This window comes from Panthera tigris, chromosome C2 (genome assembly GCF_018350195.1).
Source record: "Panthera tigris isolate Pti1 chromosome C2, P.tigris_Pti1_mat1.1, whole genome shotgun sequence".
NCBI classification, from domain to species: domain Eukaryota; kingdom Metazoa; phylum Chordata; class Mammalia; order Carnivora; family Felidae; genus Panthera; species Panthera tigris.
The window spans coordinates 157,293,203-157,314,494 of NC_056668.1; the positions used below are offsets into that span (position 1 = coordinate 157,293,203).

General features: G+C 43.2%; 2 protein-coding genes across 23 annotated transcripts in view; one reads left to right on the forward strand and one right to left on the reverse strand.

Annotated features, from left to right (window-relative positions):
- LOC122241932 lies at positions 1-13,401 on the reverse strand. Its single transcript, XM_042998367.1, has 5 exons — positions 13,395-13,401; positions 12,948-13,356; positions 9,686-9,857; positions 7,850-7,995; positions 1-321 (listed from the first exon to the last, which is right to left on the reverse strand). The coding sequence occupies exons 1-4, from the start codon at positions 13,399-13,401 to the stop codon at positions 7,927-7,929; spliced, it is 657 nt and encodes a 218-aa protein (XP_042854301.1). The 3' UTR covers positions 1-321; positions 7,850-7,926.
- Positions 12,998-21,292, forward strand: part of LOC102962917 (zinc finger protein 660) — a 27,915-nt gene continuing 19,620 nt past the window's right edge. For 6 of the 22 annotated variants that reach the window (XR_006207765.1, XR_006207766.1, XM_042956997.1 and 3 more), the window contains exons 1-5: positions 13,118-13,335; positions 13,623-13,704; positions 14,859-15,399; positions 19,506-19,674; positions 21,140-21,231. Coding sequence is in view for 20 of the 22 variants with exons in the window: in XM_042956997.1 (XP_042812931.1) it covers positions 14,977-15,399; positions 19,506-19,674; positions 21,140-21,231 (684 nt within the window). In the remaining 2 variants the exon portion in view is untranslated. Of the gene's footprint in view, positions 13,083-13,108; positions 13,552-13,622; positions 13,705-14,858; positions 15,400-19,505; positions 19,675-21,139; positions 21,232-21,292 lie in introns of those variants that run through there. The other 16 variants (XM_042957003.1, XM_042957005.1, XM_042957001.1 and 13 more) reach the window with 12 other exon arrangements.

A 21,292-nucleotide genomic window follows, 5' to 3' on the forward strand; every position in this document is an offset into this window, starting at 1 on the left:
TACAACAAAAGCATTTATTTGATTTCTCAGAATTGAAATTCAGGGAGCACTGATTTGGGTAGCAACCCAAACTGTGTCCCACTGAGGAGTAAAAGCCAGGCTTATTTATCAGCAAATTGCAGAGGTATCAGGAAACTTACACAAGTTGTTTTCCAAAGACTGTGATTGGAAGGTACAATTACGTTTGGCCATCCATTGGTTTTCTGAGTACAGTGTGACAGTGACTAGGAAAACATTTTTTTGCAGAGTGTCCAATTTTTATCCAGAATGTGAGTGTAGCAGTCCTCTGTTTAGTCATATGGTTTTGTCCAGTTCAATATCCTGTTTCAAAAACAGAAAGAAGTTTTAGCTCAAATATAGTCTCTCACGCTCAGAGGTTTTACACAGGTTCACAACACCTGATATTGGTTTCTTGTGGCTGGTATAACAATGTATAACAATGGCTTAAAACAGAAATTTACTCTTGGGGCACCTGGGTGGCTCAGTCGGCAAAGCACCGACTTCAGCTCAGGTCATGAATTCACAGCTGGTGGGTTTGAGCCCCACGTTGGGCTCTGTGCTGACAGCTCAGAGCCTGGAGCCTGCTTCAGATTCTGTGTCTCCCTCTCTCTCTGCCCCCACCTCCCCTGCTCACACTCTGTCTCTCTCAAAAATAAATAAACATAAGAAAGAAAGAAAGAGAGAGAGGGAGGGAGGGAGGGAGGGAGGGAGGGAGGGAGGAAGGGAGGGAGGGAGGGAGGAGGGAGGGAGGGAGGGAGGGAGGGAGGGAGGAAGAAAGAAAATTTATTCTCTTACATGTAACTTCCAGACACTAGAAGTCCAAAATCAGTTTCACTGGACCGAAATCGAGGTGTTAGCAAGGGCTGTACTCTCTTGGAGGCTCTGAGGCAGACTGTTCCTCGCTTCTCCCAGTTTCTGGTAACAGTCATTATTGGTTTGGTGGTTTGTACCACTGGCTTTGTGGCTGCACCACTCCAATGTGCCTCTGTGTTGACATTACCTTCTCCTCTTCAATATGTGTCAATCTTCTGTTGTCTGTCTCTTAAAATGATATATGTGATTCTATTTGGGGCCCATGTGAATAAACAAGGATAATCTCCCTATCTCAAAAATCCTCAATGTAATGGCATCTGCAAAATGTTGCCACGTAAGGTAATATTCACAGGTTCCAGAGATTAGAATGTAGATATCTTTAAGGGAGCCATTATTCAGGTTACACCCAAAACCCTCCCATAAAAAGATCGCATGTAAAATCTGGTGAAATCCAAATGAGATTTTTGCTTAGTTGATGGTGTTGTGTCAGTGTCAATTTTCAGGTTTTGACAATGAATTCCAACTATACAGGGTGTTATCACTGGGGGAAGCTGGCTGAAAGGTCTATGAGAACTCTCCATACTATTCGTATAACTTCTTATGAATGTTAAATTCTTTCAAAATGGGAAGCTATTTTTAAGTGGTATCTGTTGACATAGGAGAATGAAAATTACTGTAATTGTCTTCCAATCTATTTACTTTTATAAATAAACTTCTGAAGGTACTAGACTACTAAGATTGGTCAGTGAAATGTTGAAATCTGATGAAAACAGAGAACTGAGGATTGGAAACATTGTGGGTGAAAGATTAACAGAAATAGTTCTTTTAACCATTTCAATTTTATTCTATAAGGATTTCTTTCACATGCCCTTTTTTTTTAAATTTTTTTTTTCAACGTTTTTTATTTATTTTTGGGACAGAGAGAGAGACAGAGCATGAACGGGGGAGGGGCAGAGAGAGAGGGAGACACAGAATCCGAAGCAGGCTCCAGGCTCCGAGCCATCAGCCCAGAGCCTGACGCGGGGCTTGAACTCACAGACCGCAAGATCGTGACCTGGCTGAAGTCGGACGCTTAACCGACTGCGCCACCCAGGCGCCCCACATGCCCTTTATAAATAGTCAGAGATAAACAGACACCCTGCTCTGAAAGTGTTTGTTTGCAAAATGACTACCTGTGTACAAAGTTACAAGAATGTCAAAAATGGCAAACCGACAGCACAGATGCTGCCCCCTGCCCGTGCTATGAATGAGGCTGATCGCGGCAATTCATCACATGTTCTTTGTTCTCACTTGGTACAGGGCTTCAGCTGCTCCTGCATCTCTTGTAACATACTCTTTGCCATACTTTCCTCAAATATTTTTGATATTTAACTTGGTTAGGGAAAAACATTTTTGCTGGCTGATTTCACTTTTGGTGGATTTGGCACATGGTAAAGTAAGATATTGGCTTTCCATATATACTCCCACAGGCCTCTGAAAAATAGGAGTCCAAACTCTCTCCTGAAGCCTCCCACACACTTTTTCTTGCTTGCTGGACAATTTACTTGGATGTCCCTCGGCACCATAAAGTCAACGTCTAAATTTCATCTTCTTTTCCTATAAAACTAATCCTCTTTCCTCACGCCACAGTTCCAACGTTGGCATCCTCACAACTACCTCTCACAACTGTGATCCCCTCCTCCTTCCCACAGACCATTCCTTGAGAATGCCTCTTATATCCTCCCTTTACTTCACGCCACTCCAGTCCAGGCAGTAATCGTCTCCTATCTACTCCACTGCACTAGCTTCCTACTAAGCTTCCCTGTTTTTGGTTTTCTTACCAACTTTTACTATATCAAGGAGCAGAAAGGAGGAATGTAGGAGAAAGCATGGGGTGTAACAGACGCTAATGTGGTGGCACAAATTCCAAAGGTATCAGCTGATCTTAATGTATGTAAGTACATTAGAAGATATTGTAGGTTGGCTTACTCATCTTTTCCAACCCCTTTTCTCCTTGACTTCTTTTATTTTAAAGCTGTAGCTATACAATATGGTAGCCGCTAGGCATACCTAGCCACTAGGTAATTTAAATAAAATAAAATTCAATTCATTTCTTCAGTCATACTAGCTAGCTACATTTCAAGTGTTCAGTTACCACATATGGCTGGTGGCTATCATATTATTAGAACAAATATAGAATACTTCCATCATCACAGAACCTTTTATTGGATAGAGCTACTGCTCTAGAGGCAAGAAAGTGAGAGTAATCAGTCTCCTCACTTCTCTTAGAATTAAGGGTGACCATATGCATAGTTCTAAGATATAAGAGAAAGTTCTGGTGAAGTTGTCTCTTATAACATAGTTTTTTGAAAGCCTCCTGGGCCCACAATATATGCTCAACTAATCTTAAACAAAGCAGGAAAAATATCCAATGGAAAAAAGATAGTCTCTTCAACAAATGGTGTTGGGAAAACTGGATGGTGACATGCAGATGAATCAAACTGGACCATTTTCTTACACCATACACAAAAATAAATTCAAAACGGATGAAAGCCCTAAATGTGAGACAGGAAAACATCAAAATCCTAGAGGAGAAAACAGGCAACAACTTCTTTGACCTTAGCTGGAGCAACTTCTTACTAGGCATGTCACCAAAGGCAAGGGAAACAAAAGCAAACATGAACTATTGGGACTTCACAAGATAAAAATCTTCTGTGCTGTGAAGTAAACAATCAACAAAACTAAGAGACAGCCTACAGAATGGGAGAAGATTTTTGCAAATGACATATCTGATAAAGGGTTAGTATCCAAAATCTACAAAGAACTTATTCAACACTCAAAAAACAAACAACCCTCATAAGAAATGGGCAGAAGACCCTCAACAAATACAAAAAGATCAAGATCATACCATGCATATTTCCAGACCATAATGCTATGAAACTGGAAATCAACCACAAGAAAAAATTTGGAAAGATAACAAATACTTGGAGACTAAAGAACATCCTACTAAAAAATGAATGGGCTAACCAAGAAGTTAAAGAGAAAATTAAAAAGTTCATGGAAGCCAATGAAAATGATAACACCACAGCCCAAAAACTCTGGGATGCAGCAGAGGTGGTCATAAAAGGGAAATATATAGCATTCCAGGACTTCCTAAAGAGGGAAGAAAGGTCTCAGATACACAACCTAACCTTACACCTATAGGCTCGAAAAGAGCAACAAATAAAGCCCCAAACCAGCAGAAGATAAGAAATAATAAAGATTAGGGCAGAAATCAATGCTATTGAAACCAAAAAAACATAGTGGAACAGATCAATGAAACCAGAAGCTGGTTCTTTGAAAGAATTAACAAAATTGATAAACCACTAGCCACTTTGATCAAAAAAAAAAAAAAGGAAAGGACACAAATAAATAAAATCAAGAATGAAAGAGGAGACATCACAACATAGCAGAAATAAAAACATAATTAGAGAATATTATGAGCAATTATATGCCAGTAAAATGGGCAATCTGGAAGAAATGGATGAATTCCTAGAAACATATAAACTACCAAAACTGAAACAGGAAGAAATAGAAAATTTGAACAGACCCATAACCAGTGAAGAAATCTAATTAGTAATCAAAAATCTCCCAAAAAACAAGAGTCCAGGGCCAGATGGCTTTCAGGGGAATTCTACCAAACACTTAAGGAAGAGGTAACACTTATTCTCTTGAAGCTGTTCCAAAAAATAGAAACAAAAGGAAAACTTCCAAATTTTTTCTATGAAGCCAGCATTACCTTGATTCTAAAACCAAAGACTCCACTTAAAAGAATTATAGACCAATTTCCCTGATGAACATGGATACAAAAATCCTCAACAAGATTAATATCTTAATAAATATCATTAAAAAATTATTCACCACGACCAAGGGGGATTTTTACCTGGGATGCAGGGCTGGTTCAATATCCACAAAACAATCAATGTGATTCATCATATCAATAAAAGAAAGGACAAGAACCACATGATCCTCTCAATAGATGCAGAGAAAGCATTTGACAAAATACAGCATTCTTTCTTGATAAAAACCCTAAAGAAAGCAGGGATAGAAGGAGCATACCTCGAGATAATAAAAGCCATATATGAAAGACCCAACACTAATAACATCCTCAATGGGGAAAAACTGAGCTTTCGCCCTAAGGTCAGGAACACGACAGGGATGTCCACTCTCACCACTGTTATTCAACAGTATTGGAAGCCTTAGCCTCAGCAATCAAACAACACAAAGAAATAAAAGGCACCCAAATCAGCTAGGAGGAGGTCAAACTTTCACCCTTCACAGATGACATGACAACTGTATATGGAAAACCCAAAAGATTCCACCAAAAACCTGCTAGAGCTGATCCATGAACTCAGCAAAGTCGCAGGATATAAAATCAATGCACAGAAATCGGTTGCATTCCTATACACCAACAATGAAGCGACAGAAAAAGAAATCAAGAAATTGATCCCATTTACAATTGCGCCAAAAATCATAAAATACCTAGGAATAAATCTAACCAAAGAGGTGAAAAATCTATACACTGAAAACTATAGAAACCTTATGAAAGAAATTGAAGAAGACACACAAAAAAGGAAAAATATTCTATGCTCCTAGATAGTAAGAACAAATATTGTGAAAATGTCAATACTACCCAAAGCAATCTACATATTCAATGCAATCCCTATCAAAGTAACACCAGCATTCTTCACAGAGCTAGAACCAACTACCCTAAAATTTGTATGGAGCCACAAAGACCCCTAATAGCCAAAGCAAACTTGAAAAAGAAAACCAAAGCAGGAGGCATCACAATCCCAAACTTCAAGCTGTATTACAAAGCTGTGATCATCAAGACAGTATGGTACTGGCACAAGAACAGACACTCAGATCAATGGAACAGAATAGAGAACCCAGAAATGGGCCCAGAAACGTATGGCCAACTAATCTTTGACAAAGCAGGAAAAAAATATCCAATGGAATGAAGATAGTCTCTTCAGCAAGTGGTGCTGGGAAAACTGGACAGCGACATGCAGAAAAATGAACCTGGACCACTTTCTTACATCATACAGAAAAATAAACTCAAAATGGATGAAAGACCTCAATGTAAGACAGGAATCCATCAAAATCCTCGAGGAGAAAGCAAGCAAAAACCTCTTTGACCTCAGCTGCAGCAACTTCTAACTGAACACGTCTCCAGAGGCAAAGGAAACAAAAGCAAAAATGAAGCATTGGGACTTCATCAAGATAAAAAGTTTCTGCACAGTGAAGGAAACAATCAGCAATACTAAAAGGCAACCGATGGAATGGGAGAAGATATTTGCAAATGACATATCAGATAAAGGGTTAGTACACAAAATCTAGAAAGAACTTACCAAACTCAACACCCAAAAAACAAATAATCCAGTGTAGAATTGGGCAAAAGACATGAATAGACACTTCTCCAAACACGACATCCAGTAGGTGAACAGACACATGAAAAAATGCTCAAAATCACTCATCATCAGGGAAATATAAATCAAAACCACAATGAGATAACCACCTCACACCAGTCAGAATGGCTGAACTTAACAACTCAGGCAACAACAGATGGTGAGGATGCAGAGAAAGAGGATCTCTTTCGCACTGCTGGTGGGAATGCAAACTGGTACAGCTACTCTGGAAAACAATATGGAGGTTCCTTAAAAAATTAAAAACAGAACTACCCTACAACTCAGCAATTGCACTACTAGGTATTTATCCAAGGGATATAGGCGTGCTATTTCAAAGGGGCACATGCACCTCAATGTTTATAGCAGCGCTATCGACAATAGCCAAAGTATGTAAAGAGCGCAAGTGTCCACTGACAGATGAATGGATAAAGAAGATGTGGTATATATATAGAAGGGAGTATTACTCAGCAATCAAAAGGAATGAAAACTTGCCATTTGCAACTACCTGGATGGAACTAGAGGGTGTTATGTTAAGTGAAATTAGTCAGAGAAAGACAAATATCATAGGACTTCACTCACATGTGGAATTTAAGATACAAAACAGATGAACATAAGGGAAGGGGAGCAAAAATAATATAAAAACAAGGAGGGGGAGAAAACATAAGAGACTCTTAAATACAGAGAACAAACTAAGGGTTATTGCAGGGGTTGTGGGTGGGGGGATGGGCTAAATGGGTAAGGGGCATTAAGGAAGACAGTTGTTGGGATAAGAATTGTTTGTTATACATAGGGGATGAATCATTGGAATCTACTCCTAAAATCATTATTGCACTATATGCTAAGTAACTTGGATGTAAATTAAAAAATAAATAAACAAAAATTTAAAAATTAAAAAATATATTAAAAATAAATAAATATTAAGATATAGTTGGGCTATTGGGAACATAAACTCAGACAAAAGGGAAAATTTTGATCCAACATGTCTTTCTATTCTCAAAGGAAAAAAAAAAGTGCTCTTATTGTGGTGAGCCCTGAGCAATGTATAGAAATGTTGAATCTTATATTGCATACCTGAAACTAATATAGCACTGTATGTTAATTATACTTTAATTTAAAAAAAACCCCAAAAATATTTTTAAAAATATTTTTTTTTTAAAAGAACAGGATCAAGAGACATTATATTATGGTGGTTTAGGGGCATAGAGATTTTACACATAAAAACTAGAGATTGCATCACTTTTTTGTTAATTTTCTACAGCTTATAACAGGAAATAGCCTGAATGGAAATAATGATTACCCCCCTCCTTAAAATGTGTCTCTCTCAACATTTGATCATGTTGTCTCCTCTCCCTCAACATCTGTCCAAATCCAACTTCAAGGCTCAACTCAGTGCTGTTTCCTTTGAGGCTGTCTGTGATCCCTTTCAAGATCAAACCTTCCCTTGGCTCTCTGCATTTCTCCTATGTTTGGTTTCACATATTGCCTTTTGCTAGTCATCTCTATCTGCCTTGATATTTTCAAGGTCCAGTCTTACTCCCCTATCTCCCTCCTAGAATCTGACGTTTCTTACATAGATGTTTGTATAGGACATGCCAAAGCTCACAACTTACCTCACTTAATCCTCCTAACTTGGAGATGTCAGCAGGCATCGATTTTTTTTTTCCATTTCACACATAGAGACTTAAGACTAAATGGATACATAAGTTGTCACAAATCCCAGATGGTAAGTGGCAGAGCTTAGGTCCGTCATACAGGGCTGGAAAGAAATTCCAGTCTATGTTTGAGACACTTCTGGAAGAACTTGGATTTCAAATCTGAGGTCCAACAAACTCAAAAACTGAAATATTATAACCAACAGTGTCAAGTTTATTATTTCCAAGACCAAATGGTGCTTCAGGAGAATCAAGGTCATGGACATTGGCTCAGAAAAAGAGACATCTTTGGAATGAGAGGCAGGAAATTTTGGCTCATATCGCTTGTGGTCCCATTTCCCCACCTGTAAAATAAGAAGGTGGTGGCCACACCCCCCAAAAAAATAATCCAGTGAAGAAATGGGCAGAAAACATAGACACTTTTCCAAAGAAGACATCCAGATAACCAACAGACACATGAAAAGATGCTGAACGTCACTGATCATCAGGGAAATACAAATAAAACCACACTGCTATACCACCTCACGCCAGTCAGAGTGGCTAAAATGAACAAATCAGGAGACAATAGATACTAGAGAGGATGTGGAGAAACAGGAACCCTCTTGCACCATTGGTGGGAATGCAAACTGGTGCAGCCACTCTGGAAAACAGTGTGGAGGTTCTTCATAAAATTAAAAACAGAACTATCTTATGACCCAGCAATAGCACTGCTAGGAATGTATCCAGGGGACACAGGAGTGCTGATGCATAGGGGCACATGTACCCCAATGTTTATAGCAGCACTTTTCAATAATAGCCAAATTATGGAAAGGGCCCAAATGTCCATCAACTGATGATTGGGTAAAGAAGATGTGGTTTATATATACAATGGAATACTATTTGGCAATGAGAAAGAATGAAATCTGGCCATCTGCAGCAATGTGGATGGAACTGGAGGGTATTATGCTGAGTGAAATAAGTTGGTCAGAGAAAGACAGACACCATATGTTTTCACTCCTATATGGATCTTAACAGAAGATCATGGGGGAGAGGAAGGGGAAAAAAAAGTTACAGAGAGGGAGGGAGGCAAACCGTAAGAGACTCTTAAATACTGAGAACAAACTGAGGGTGGATGGGGGATGGGGGAGAGGGGAAAGTGGGTGATGGGCATCGAGGAGGGCACTTGCTGGGATGAGCACTGGGTGTTGTATGGAAACCAATTTGACAATAAATTATATTTTTAAAAAAACCACTTTTTTAACAGGAAAAAAAAAAAAGGTGGTGGCCAGACTACCGACTCTAAGGATCCCTCGTGCAATCCATTGGTCCTTGCCAACAACCTTGGTGGCTGGGAGCTGTGGGTAGGATGAGACCTGAAAATGCTCTTTGCACTTTGCAGATTTGCAGCAGGAAGGGCCAGAGGGTGAGCTGGAGGTAGGCTGAGAAGGCTGAGGTCAGAATGACAGGCCTGGAGCAGGGATTTAGCCAGAACAGAGTACAGGGGGTATAGCCCCTGCTCTCCTAAGACTACTGGGTTGGATTCCCAGAAAGGAAACACAGTGAGTTGGGATGGTACTAGGCATGGAGGCAGAGGTCAGCATTCCCATTAAATGCCTTTGCTAATGTGCTGGGATCCCTGCATCGTCCCCACCGCTTTCTGGGTGGGTATCCCCATCTATGTCAGTTGTGAGGGTCAATATCAGCACCAAAAAATGGGTGGACACAATCCAAGACTGCAGCTCCCACTGCAGGGCTCCGAAATGGCACACCCAGCCCAGCCCAGCCCAGCCCAACCACCACACTACCAGCAGTCACCTGGTTAGAGTCCTGAACCAAGGAAGCACCGGGAAGTGATCCCTTCATGTTCTTCGGGCCCCTGAAGCAACTTCCAGTTCCATGTAGGCAGCTCAGAGACCTGCTCATCTCCTTGGTCTTCCTGCCTGGGATTTGCTTCCGGTAAGTAGGACTGTGGGCCTCCCTGAGGCCTCTACTCGAGGAAAACAGTTCATGCAGCGCCCCTGTGTCTACCTCAAAGCTATGTTTTGTTACTGTCACTGCTCCCCCCCCCCCGCCCCCCACCATGCTCCTAACAGGACCTGGAACTCCATTAGCAGGAAGGAATAGAGTAATAAAGAACAGGAATGAATGAGGGTCAGAGAAAGATAGCATCTTGCAATAGAAAGAGGAGGGGATGACTATAGACCTGAATTCAAAGTCTTCCTTGCCCTTTTTAGCCGGTAAAATATTTCCCAGATAGCAGGACGTTTGCCAAGCCTCACCTGCAAACTAACGATTCTATCTTACAAAGGCACTGGAATTGCAAAGCAGATATAAGGGATGTTCCTGTCTCTTTCCCTCTAAGCCTCTCAGTATAGCTGGCAATCACAACCCAGCCCTATGATTTTCCTTCTCTGATTAAAAAGTCTTCCACAGCAAGCCAGATCAAGGACATATTTCTTAGTGGTTAGACCAGGCTCTGTGCTGGACACCAGGGAAACAAAGGTGGCCTGACCTTTTCTTCCAACCAAGAAGACAAATACTAAAACCAGCCAAGCCTGGAGTTTGTGCCTGGGGACTCAACTATGAACATGGTATCAGGTCACATAGGGCTTACTGTACAGTGCAGGAGGCTGACAAGTAAACAGTGTTAACACAGTGTTACAAATATATGGCAGGCCATCACAGGAACACAAAGGAAGGGGCACCTAATCCAGGTGGAGAGATGGGATATAGGGGAGTCTTCCTGGAGAAAGGGATTTCTCGGGCAAGTCTTGAAGAACAAGTAGAAGTTTTCAAGGTAATAGGAGAGTCTCTCTGCTCTTGGGCCCCATCCACTCCCATTCAAGCACAGTAGCTGGATGTTCCTGCCCATGTTTCTAGGGACACACCTTATTTTTAAGATGTATAAGAGTTCTTGGCTATTGAAAAGGAGACTGTCCACATAGATAATGTGACAAGGTCTGAGCAGTTTAGGGACAGAGAATCTCCAGACCTGACTGTGCTCCTCTTTTTGTGGTCTCCTTAAATCAAAAGGTTGTTATTGTCATCGCTGTTGTTGTTGTTACATACAAATGGATCAAAGACTCAGCAGGCCTTGGCAGTAATCTGGATACAGTGGATGAAGAAGTGGGAGGAAACATACTAGAAAACACCTATTATACCTATAATCTGCCAGGCACCATTCTAAGTGCTTTTTATATGTTATCTCATCCAGTCCTGTTATTAACTCTATGATTTAGCTACTGTTATCTTTATTTTAGAGATGAGGAAGATGCAGCACTGTAGCACAGAAAGGCTAAGTAACTTGGCTATGGTCACCTAACCCATGGTATGGCATCCAGGGTTCTGGTTTGGGGTTCTGGGTGAATGACAGTGTCTTTCACGGTGATGGGAACATTCGTGGAGCTTCAGAGATGATGAGTTCTGCTTTAAGCATCTAGAATTTGGGTTACATTTTCTGTTAGCTCTCATAACAAAGATAGTGTGATGGTTTCTCAAAGAGGTCAGGGTAGTGTTCCCTCAGATCTCCCGAGTTTTTTGGCCCAAATGCAAGTGTCCAAGATGCTATATGGGAGGCAGCATGGAGATGTCTTCCTCACTGGGATTCAATCCAGTCATGGTATATCAGTCCCACACTGCTGGCTACAGAGGGACCTATGAAGTTTAGACACACTGTCCTGATAAAGCTGACTAGGAAAGCCAACCACCTGGGCATGAAACAGCTCTGAGGAATAAAAGAACTCAATCTTGTTTTCCAGATTCTTGAGTCTCCTACACACTCCTAAGCAGCCAGAACTGCAGGACAACACATGGTCAGGGAAACCTGAAAACTGAAGCTGACGCATTTGGTCTGGAATTAAGAAATTTCTTGTTTAAGAACCCTGAGTCTCTGAGGACTTAATGGACCAATGGGCCACATCCAATGGCAATGCCAGGCAGAAGCTAGGATGAGATGGCCAAGTCCTCCCTGTGAGGTTTCCAAATGTAGAGGATGATCTTGATATCAGAAGGCCACTCTAGGCCAAGTGGGCAAAGACTACTTCAAAAGACTTCCTTTAGACTTTGCAAAAACTCTGCAGTAGGTCTTCTGATGTCTTTTTCTGTTCTGGCTTGTTCATGGAACTGAGGGACTCATATCGAGTCCAGACATGGGCCCAGAAACTCTTGAGATATTGGTGACGCTTGGATAGCCCAGGAGACTGTTACTTTGCACCCTCTAAATGACCCACCTGTTGGGCTACAATAAGCTACATAAGATATAGCTAACTATATGGGAAAGGGCCTGATCTTATCTTCTGCCCCTCACCCATGGCCATTACACCTAGAGATTGTGGCTTCAGGGCCTACTCAATCATGTTAGCAGCAGGACCTGTTCACAACCTGCTTCTATTGCAAACCATTCTTCCATGTGAAGACCACCTGGGTAACTCCTGCCTCCCAGATGCTAGACTAGAGAAATGCATCTATATTATGTTGTCTCCATACCTTTCCACCTTTTACCTGCTGCTCCACACTCCCTAAGGACCTTTCCATGGACATAGATTGCCAGGACTGTTTTAGGAAAGATTAACCACTTCCATAGACCAAAATATCATTCACTGGGCCTGTTTCTTCATTAGTAAGATGGAGATGCCCTGTTGCTCACATCAGTGAAACTCAGATTGGGTGAAAATGCCCTGGGTATCACATATAATGTAATAATAACTGAACGCTCAGGAAACGCCAGGCCGTTTGCTATGTAGTATCTGTATGTTACTCCCGTCAGCACTCCTAGCCCAGTGAGGCACACTTTACGCTCTACATTTTTCGGATGACAAAAAGTCTCAGAAGTTGGGTCTATTTCCCAAGGTCAGCAGAAGGGGTAGGGGCAGACCCGGGATGAATACTCTGAGAGGAGCAAGTGCGCAGCCTGAGCCCTCATTTGAGTCTCCGCCCTCTCTCCCTTCTAAGGTGGCCCGGCCTGGCCCGGGAGCAGCTTGTACTGGCGACCACGGTCCCGCCACGCCTCCCCCCCCCCCCCCCCCCCCCCCCGACCCTTCCCAGCCCCCCTTCTCCGAGGGCAGGGAAGCGGGCCCACCTTCGCCAGAGAGATTTCCGGGATCCTGGAGGGGCCGGAAGTGGGCCTTGTTCTCGCTTCCGGCTCTGCCATTGTTTTCGCTTCTGCGGGCCACGGCTGTGTCCCGCACCCAGGGGTCGCCGCCACACTACCCCGGTGAGCGGACCAGGGACGGGGAGGGAGGTGCTGCCCGGGCCGGGGTCGCTGGGTTGGAGCCGCGGCCGCCCGCAGCACTGATCGGCGACGCCGGCCCGGCCCACGCTTCGCCCCCGCGGCCGGCGGCGCGTCCCTGTGACGGGAAGCCGCCGGTTATAGAGCCTCCTCTTTGTCCAGTGCCCTTGATCAGCCGTGCCTGGCCAGGAGCCGGGCACCTGCCGGTACAGCGGTTGAAAAGGGCAGACGTGGCCAGGTGAGCGGCGCCGCAGAAACCCTGGTTTAACGCGAAATGTAGGTGGATGTTTTCCCAACCTTGCATTGAAAGACAATAGGAAGCGTCAGAAGTGAGAGACAGTCTCGAAATTTCAAACGTCAAGTGACACTTGGAGACTCAAAAGTGCAGACGAGATTAGCTGCTGAGCATTCGGAGCTGTTAGAGAAGTAGGAAAATGATCAGAACTTTCTACAGGTGTGGGATTTCAGAGCGGAATTAACGGATTGTTTTAAAGTGTTTTGTTTGTGTTTGTTTTTTCCTTACAGGAACTGAAGCCTAGAGAGAAGTAGCTTACCGAGGTTCCTGAGTTGCGTGGTGACTAGCCTAGACGCTCTGGTTACAATGAAGGTGCTGATTCTCAGAGTTTTGCATATATAAACTGGATACAACTTTCCCCCCCACTTCAGTATCAGCTGAATGAGTCACATTCATTTGTCTAGCAAATGTTTACCACTGTATGCCCTGTACGCACACCTATATACAAAGAAGACTGGGAAACAGCCTTGCCGTCTGAGTCCTTCCACAAAGTGGGGAGACAGCAATGTAAACCACAAACACAGTGTGAGAAGTGCTCTAGCAGAGGTTTGAATGAAAAAGGTGCTGTGGGCCCACTGAGGCAATAACGACACTTAAGCCTCGAGAGATCAGGAAGGTTTTCTAGGGGAGGTGGTTGAGTAGAAAAAGGTCTGGCATTTTCTGACTCCGTTCGGTTCCTTTCCTTTGGTGGCTATCTAGCAGGAGGGTGTGAGTGACGAGTTGTGCATAAACTAGTTAAAACAGCAGTGTTTCAGTGAGAAGTAGAGAGAGGGAGGCTTCCAGCTCTCTTCCTGCATGGGACAATCAGGAAAGCACTCAGGAGAAAATGGTATTTGTTTTGGGTCTTGACAGATGAGCAGGAGTTTATCAAACGTTGAAGAAGAAAAATCCAATCAGGGTAAGAGTATATGTGATTCTAGCTGTGTCTCTGGAGCGTTAGTCTCAATCTGTTGTGCATTTCTGTCACAATAAAGAAGAGATTTGAGCATTCACTTCCAACATAGGTTCATTTACTTCCAACATAGGTTTACTTACAAATTAAATATATGTACTGTTTTGCGAATTTCAGTACACATAAGACATGCTAAATAGGAATTAAATAGCAACTTACTATGTTCTTATATACTCTTTGCATCACCTTGCGTATTCCTCATTTGGAGATCATTACAGCCTTTCTGGTCTGGGCATTGGAGAGAGTGTTAGAGGGTGTGGCTAGAAAAGAGGCCCAAGGCCAGGTGGTAAAGGGCTGTGAATGCTAGTCATAGACATTTAGGTTTTATCCTGTAGATGATGGGAGCCACTGAAAAGTTTAAGAAGGCAAGTCACTTGGAGAGATGCTTAGAGAGACTGCCCTGATTGTGCCCTTTTTTTCCCCCCGGAGCTTTGGGTTTGAACTGTGGATGGTCTGTCATCAGCCTGGGACTGAACACTTTGGGACTCTGATTTCTCTCTTGGTGTTTCTGTAGGTGACACCCCATCACCCTATACCCCCAACTCTGAAAAACAGTTCCTGAAACCTGAATTATAGAGCATCATTTTAATTGGACAAACTGCAGCTGAAACAAGCTTCTCTTTGAGGTCACAATGGCCACCCAAGGCAGGGGAACTTTAGGCCTCATCCCTAGGGGTGCGGTTCTGCAGAAGCAGGAGTGGCGCCAGACCATGAAGCAGGAGCCAGGGAGCCAGACCTGGGGTCAGGCCTGCAACCTCCAAAAGAACCACCCTCCCGTCTGTGAAATTTTCCGGCTCCACTTCAGACAGTTATGTTACCATGAGATGTCTGGGCCTCAGGAGGCGCTGAGCCGGCTCCGGGAGCTCTGCCACTGGTGGCTCATGCCAGAGGTGCACACTAAGGAGCAGATTCTGGAGCTGCTGGTGCTGGAGCAGTTCCTGACCATTCTGCCTGGGGAGCTCCGGACCTGGGTGCAGCTGCATCAACCTGAGAATGGTGAGGAGGCTGTGGCTGTGGTGGAGGATTTCCAGAGACACCTCAGTGGACCAGGAGAGGTGAGCGGATGAGTCTAGAATGGCCTCTGGAACCATTCTTCAGTGCTTGGGCTAACCTGGGAATAGTAATTCTCCATTCCCTAAGATCTAGGCTGGTTTGCCCAGAGGATTCCTAAGCTAGTTCCATGGATACAGAGGAAATAGTTTTTGTGCTTCAAGCCAAAAAACAAAAATGCACATCCCAGCCAAGTTCTGTGCATCAGTTTGTGAAATACTGTGTCGTGAGCCTAGCTTCAGCCTAGAGATCCACACAGTACTCCTGGCAGGTAGAAGATCAACACGCTGGTTAGAGTGGGGGAGTACGGTAGGGAGAGGTAGTTTTTGGGGTGCGTTGATCACATGGGCCTTCATTTGATAAGTTCTCACTGCTCACTTCCTCATACTTTTCAGAGTCTGTTATCTCTCTTGCTGTCTTTTAGGTTTCTTATCAGAGGTGATATTTCAGGGCATCATAATCATTTATTTCTTTTCTAGCTTTCCAAACCCAACTGAGGTCTCTCTCTCCTTTTTTTTTTCTTTTAATTCTAATTTTGGTTTATCCTATTTCCTAGGGTTCTTTCAAATTTAAAGCCAAAGGAATTCAAATCAGAGGAAAAGTTGGAGAGTCAGCAGTGTGTCAACAGTGGAAAATCTGGCTTCTAGGACAACAGAGGGAACTAACTCTGTGACGATGTGTATCAGTCAGGGTTTAGCCAAAGAAGCAAAACCAGTAGGAAGTTATATATATTATATACTTACATTTGTGTATATAGTTACATTATTGCCACAAAATGGCTTATGTGGTTATGGGGACTGGCAGGCAAGTCTGAAATCAATAGAGCAGACCATCAGGAAGGGCCAGCTGGAATTCAGGCACAAGCTGAAACTGCTGTTTACATGCAGAATTACTTTTTCATGGAACTTCTAGCTGTGATTTTAAAGTTTTGCAACTGATTGAATCAGACCCATCCAGATGATCTAGGATAATCTCCTTTACTTAGAGTAAACTGAGTGTGGATTTTGATCACATGTACAAAATACCTTCACAACAACACCCAGATTAGTGCTAAATTGACACATTAAAAGACTATCACACATGGTAAGTTAGCTCTTATGAGTCTAAAATTGCTCTTATAACTAACTGAGTGGGGTGGATTAGGTTCTCCTCTACTTTTACTCCTTTGTACTTTACCAGGGAAAACCAGTATATGAAAATTCCCAAGTACCCAGCATATCATTGTATTCATTGCTTTAAAAAAAAAAATAGTTACAATATTTAGGCCTAGGGAATCAATTCCAGTTGATTGGAGTCTGAGGACTAGACTTTTTCCCAAGAGTACTGGCCATGCCCATTTGGCATTAAATCCGTTGTCAACCATTATTTCTTTGGATACGGAAGTAAACGCAGGGATAAATCAGCCATCACCAGGATCTAGAGAGCAACTAGGTTCAACCATGGGCAGAGACTAGTGGCTGAAATGTTCTGAGTGCCATTTAGTGAGGAGGGTGGAAGGAGATTTTCCCTCTTTCCCACCTTCATATGCTTAAGCTGAAGAGAATGTTCCTTCCATCAAAACTTAATCTTTTATCCAGGGAGCCTCAGAAAAAGGTGACTAAGTCAGAAACTCAAGAGAGCAACTTAGAGTTGACAGGGCAGCTGAACACTCTTGGCTCCTGCCTAGGAGTAGGCTCTTTGGACTCTTATTTCTTACAGCCATTATTGTTGGCTTGTTCTCTGACAGGGAGGACATGAAAACGGGACTGTCTTGGGGTGCCTGAGTGGCTCAGTCGGTTAAGCATCCGACTTCGGCCAGGTCATGATCTCACAGTCCGTGAGTTCGAGTCCCACGTCAGGCTCTGTGCTGACAGCTCAGAGCCTGGACCCTGCTTCAGATTCTGTGTCTCCCTCTCTGCCCCTCTCCCTCTCCCACTCATGCTCTGTCTGTCTCTCCTTCAAAAATAAATACTTAAATTTTTTTAAAAAAAGAACACGGGTCTGTCTTTCCTAGCATAGGCTCAGAAAATGTATTTATGGCTAAATGAGTAAACAAGCTTTTTCATGGCAGTTTGCCAGGAGGAGATTAAAGAATATCAGGGCAGATCAGAGTCATTCTGCTCAGCAGGAGTGAGCATGTGCAAATGTGCACTTTGAGGCTGAAGAGGGTTGTAGGGTAGTCCTTGCTGGGCTGTAGAATCGTGCAATTTACAAAATGCTTCTATATCCTGTATCTTATTTCAGCTCCTAGCAGGCTTAAAAAATATGCAGAGAGTAATCATCTCCATTTGACAAGTGATGCAAGGACAGAAAAGTAATTGATTCATCTAAGATGGCAGAGTTAGTGAATGTTCTCTTTGTCCATGAGATTTAGGCGAAGTGTGGTTATTGCTAATTACCATCGAGTGTGGGAATCAGAATTTTCCAGCTCCCTAGGTTCTAAGCCACTAGTTTTTCCCTAGTATCTTGCTGTTGAATGCCATCTTAGAATGAAAATTGGAATGGGGTTTTCTTGCCTACAAAGAAAAGAAACTTAGGAGTTTCTGAGTCCTATATAATAAACAGGAACTGGACCAGTATTTTATTGTTGGTGAATTTCAAGACTGTGTTATCACAATGCAGTTAGGTTCTGTCTTCTGCCAGTACTCAGCAATTGTATGTAAGAGCTGGAACTCCCATTTATAAGACTGCCCAGTGGAGAACCTGGGCACCACAGACTCCAGGGAGCCTCTTGGTTCTGTCACTATGCTGGAGAGATACACAATAAAGGAATGGGTCCCTTCATATTTCAGCAGATGTAACCCAGTGGGGCAAATCCAGCAGGGTTTGTGAAGAAGTTATTTGCACCTATGCACCTAAGCTGTACTATGTACGTGTTAGTGCAAGCAGGTGAACCTATAAACGTCATTCATTTAGATAGTGTCTTAGGTTTTCTGCCCCAAATGCTGGTGAAAAAGTAACCATGAGACTGTGCGGAGATGGTGTGATGACAATAAGCAAGGGTTAGAAATACCTATGATCTGAGGTATTTTCAAGGTCTCTAAAGATTGGTGCTATCTGATCTTATTTGACTTTTTATATAAATTATTTTGGAGGCATAGTACATATTGACAACTGGGTTTGCAGGTAACTTTAAAAACTAGTATTAAGTATTGAAAGGGAAAAAAAAGTATTAAGAGACGGTCAGCAAATATTAACACCATCATTAGGCCAAGAATTGTTCTAGGGGCAAGTGATCAACACAAAGTTCTTACCCTCAGACAGCTTATATTTCATTGGGGGATAAATAGGCAATAAAGGCATAAATAAGATAATTTAAGGATTAAGACATATAGAAAATGTAACCAGGTTATTTGAGAGATAGTGACTACCCTTGCTTTGTCAGTATGGTCAGAGATGGCCTCTCTAAAGAGGAAACACTTTCACTGAGAGAAATTAGAAACACTGTCATGGTTTGTCAGCACTGTTTTGGGCCATTGCTTCTGCTGTCAGCTTCAGTAGCATTATATATGCACATATATGTACATACATCTATCATTTTTTATTCTCTAGGTACTTTTTTTAAGTTTATTTGTTTATGTTGAGAGAGAGAAAGGGAGCAGGGGAGGGGCAGAAAGAGAGAGAGAGTGGGTCCCAAGCAGGCTCTAAGCTGTCAGTGCAGAGCCTGACGTGGGGCTCAAACTCAGAAATTGTGAGATCATGACCTCAGCTGAAACCAAGAGTTGGACACTTAACTGACTGAGCCACCCAGCGCCCCAATTTCCTAGGTACTTCTGATTGGCCTTTTCTGTAGGCTAAGGTCACAGGGAGTGTACAGAATTACTCTCCTGGCTCCTTTTTCTAGATTGTTCTTCGTAAGCAAATTTGTGTGTGAAGAATTGACAAAATGGAAATGGTTTTATAATCTGGTCTTCAAGCTCCTACTGACAGGTTCAACAGAGGGATAGCAAGCAGAATTGCATGCTATAGATTGCGCTTGGACAGTTTTTCCCCCAGAAGGCTGTACTGTTGGGGCTGGAAGGACATTGGCTGTTCTTTTCCTGGCTTTCTTTTGGGGATGTTTCTTAGAGGTTTTGGGTTCTATACCTTGAAGGGCACTGTTATGAATCCAATTATAATACTTTGTTCCTAGGTTTCAACTCCTGCACAGGAACAGGAAATACATTTGGAGGAGACCACAGCCCTGGGCACATCAGAAGAATTTCTTCCTACCTCGCCCCTCAGTGAGGGTTCAGCCCCTGGAGCCCACCTGGAGCCTCCTCAGGACCCAGGGACATACCTCCTCCACAATGGGCACTCTGGTACTCAACTCCCCAGCTCTGGCCTCAAGTGCTGCCTCCCTTTTCTCCTCAAGTCTCCTTTCCTTTATTTCCCTATCTCCCACCCTGTTGGAATCCCTCAATGTCCTGCCCTCTGTCTTTCTTCCCTAGTAACTTTGTCTGTTCCTATTGCTTATTCTCCAATCATTCATGTATTTAGCAAGTTTCAGTCAAGCACATGTCATAGGTTAGGCACTGTTGGGGACCAGAGAGATATAGTACACAGTCACTGCTTTCACAGAGCTTGTTATCCAGTTGGCAGAGAGTGAGTCATAACTGCAAGAAGAGGCATTTTGTAAGATACGTTGAGTGACATCTATCCCCGGGCATTTGATGCCATGAGAGTGAACATAATGGACATCATAAACATTGAGAAAAATCGCTGTGGGCTGGAGCAGATAGGAGATGCTTATTGGAGAAGGAAGCAGTGGGATTGAACAATGAAAAATGGGGTAGCATTTGAAGGGGAGGGAAAAGTGAGAGGCACCAGAGCAGAGGATATAAACAAAAACTGTAAATGAGGGTTCCTTGGACCCCAGGGAAGTGTAATGAGGAAGGACTATTTTTCAGCGCCCAGGGTCTGCTTATACAGGGCCTTAGGGTTGACGCTAGGAAAATTTTGGTGGGCAAGAGTTGATGTGTTAGAAACAGTATTTCAAGAGGACTATTCTGACATGTAACCATTGTGGATTGAATGGTAAGACCAATGGCTTAGAGCATCTGTAAGAGGCTAGTGTGCCAGAATGGATGTGAGGCAATTATTGTCTGAGCAATGTTGAGTGGAATAGAAATTGACTGATGTGACACACATATGAAGGAAGAATCCAAGAGACAATGGAAAGGAAGAATTAGGGGGTTTGGCCAGTGTTTGGATTCATTGACAGAAAGAGGGAAGTCAGGAAAGGAAGATGGTCAGAATGTCCATTTTTTATTTTGAATTTGAGGTGATGAGGGACACCCAAAGGAAACGTCCTGTAGGTAACTGGAAACTTCTGATAGGAGTCTAGGAAAGAGCTAGGAACTGCGAAAGCAGCATTAGAGCATTGATAGTCGGTGAGATCTCTGACAGAGCAAAAAGAGATGCTCTGAGGTCTGAGAGCCTCCAGTGTCCATAACGAGAAGGCAAGAGAAGGAAGTGAAACCAGAACGAGGGGCCAGAGATGTGAGAAGAAAAGCAGGCTGGGCTGATGCTAGGGAAGCCATGGGGAGAGAAAGCGGGCAGAAGTATAGCTTCCTTCATAGAGGTTGAAGCGAGTGAGGGCTGGGAGGAATGGCCAGTTCTCAGTTTGACCAAGGACCCTCTGCACCCTCAGAAAAACGCCTGCCTGGAAGAGGGATGAGAGGCAGTGTGTGGAGCCGCCTGGGTTCTCTTGAATCCACTCACTGGGACACAGACCTTACTGGAGCCAAGGCAGGGCTGTCCTCATAGCTTTCTTTCCTCCGTCAGGTCAGTGTGCTTCCCAGGTGCCTGCCGTTTCCCAAGCTGGGAAGTCAGGAGACCAGGCAGCAGCAACTGTGCTTCGGATGGTCAGGCCCCAGGTGAGCTTGAGTCTGTCTTCCCTGAGTTCCCGTGTGTGGTGCAGGAACAGCTAGCACTCAT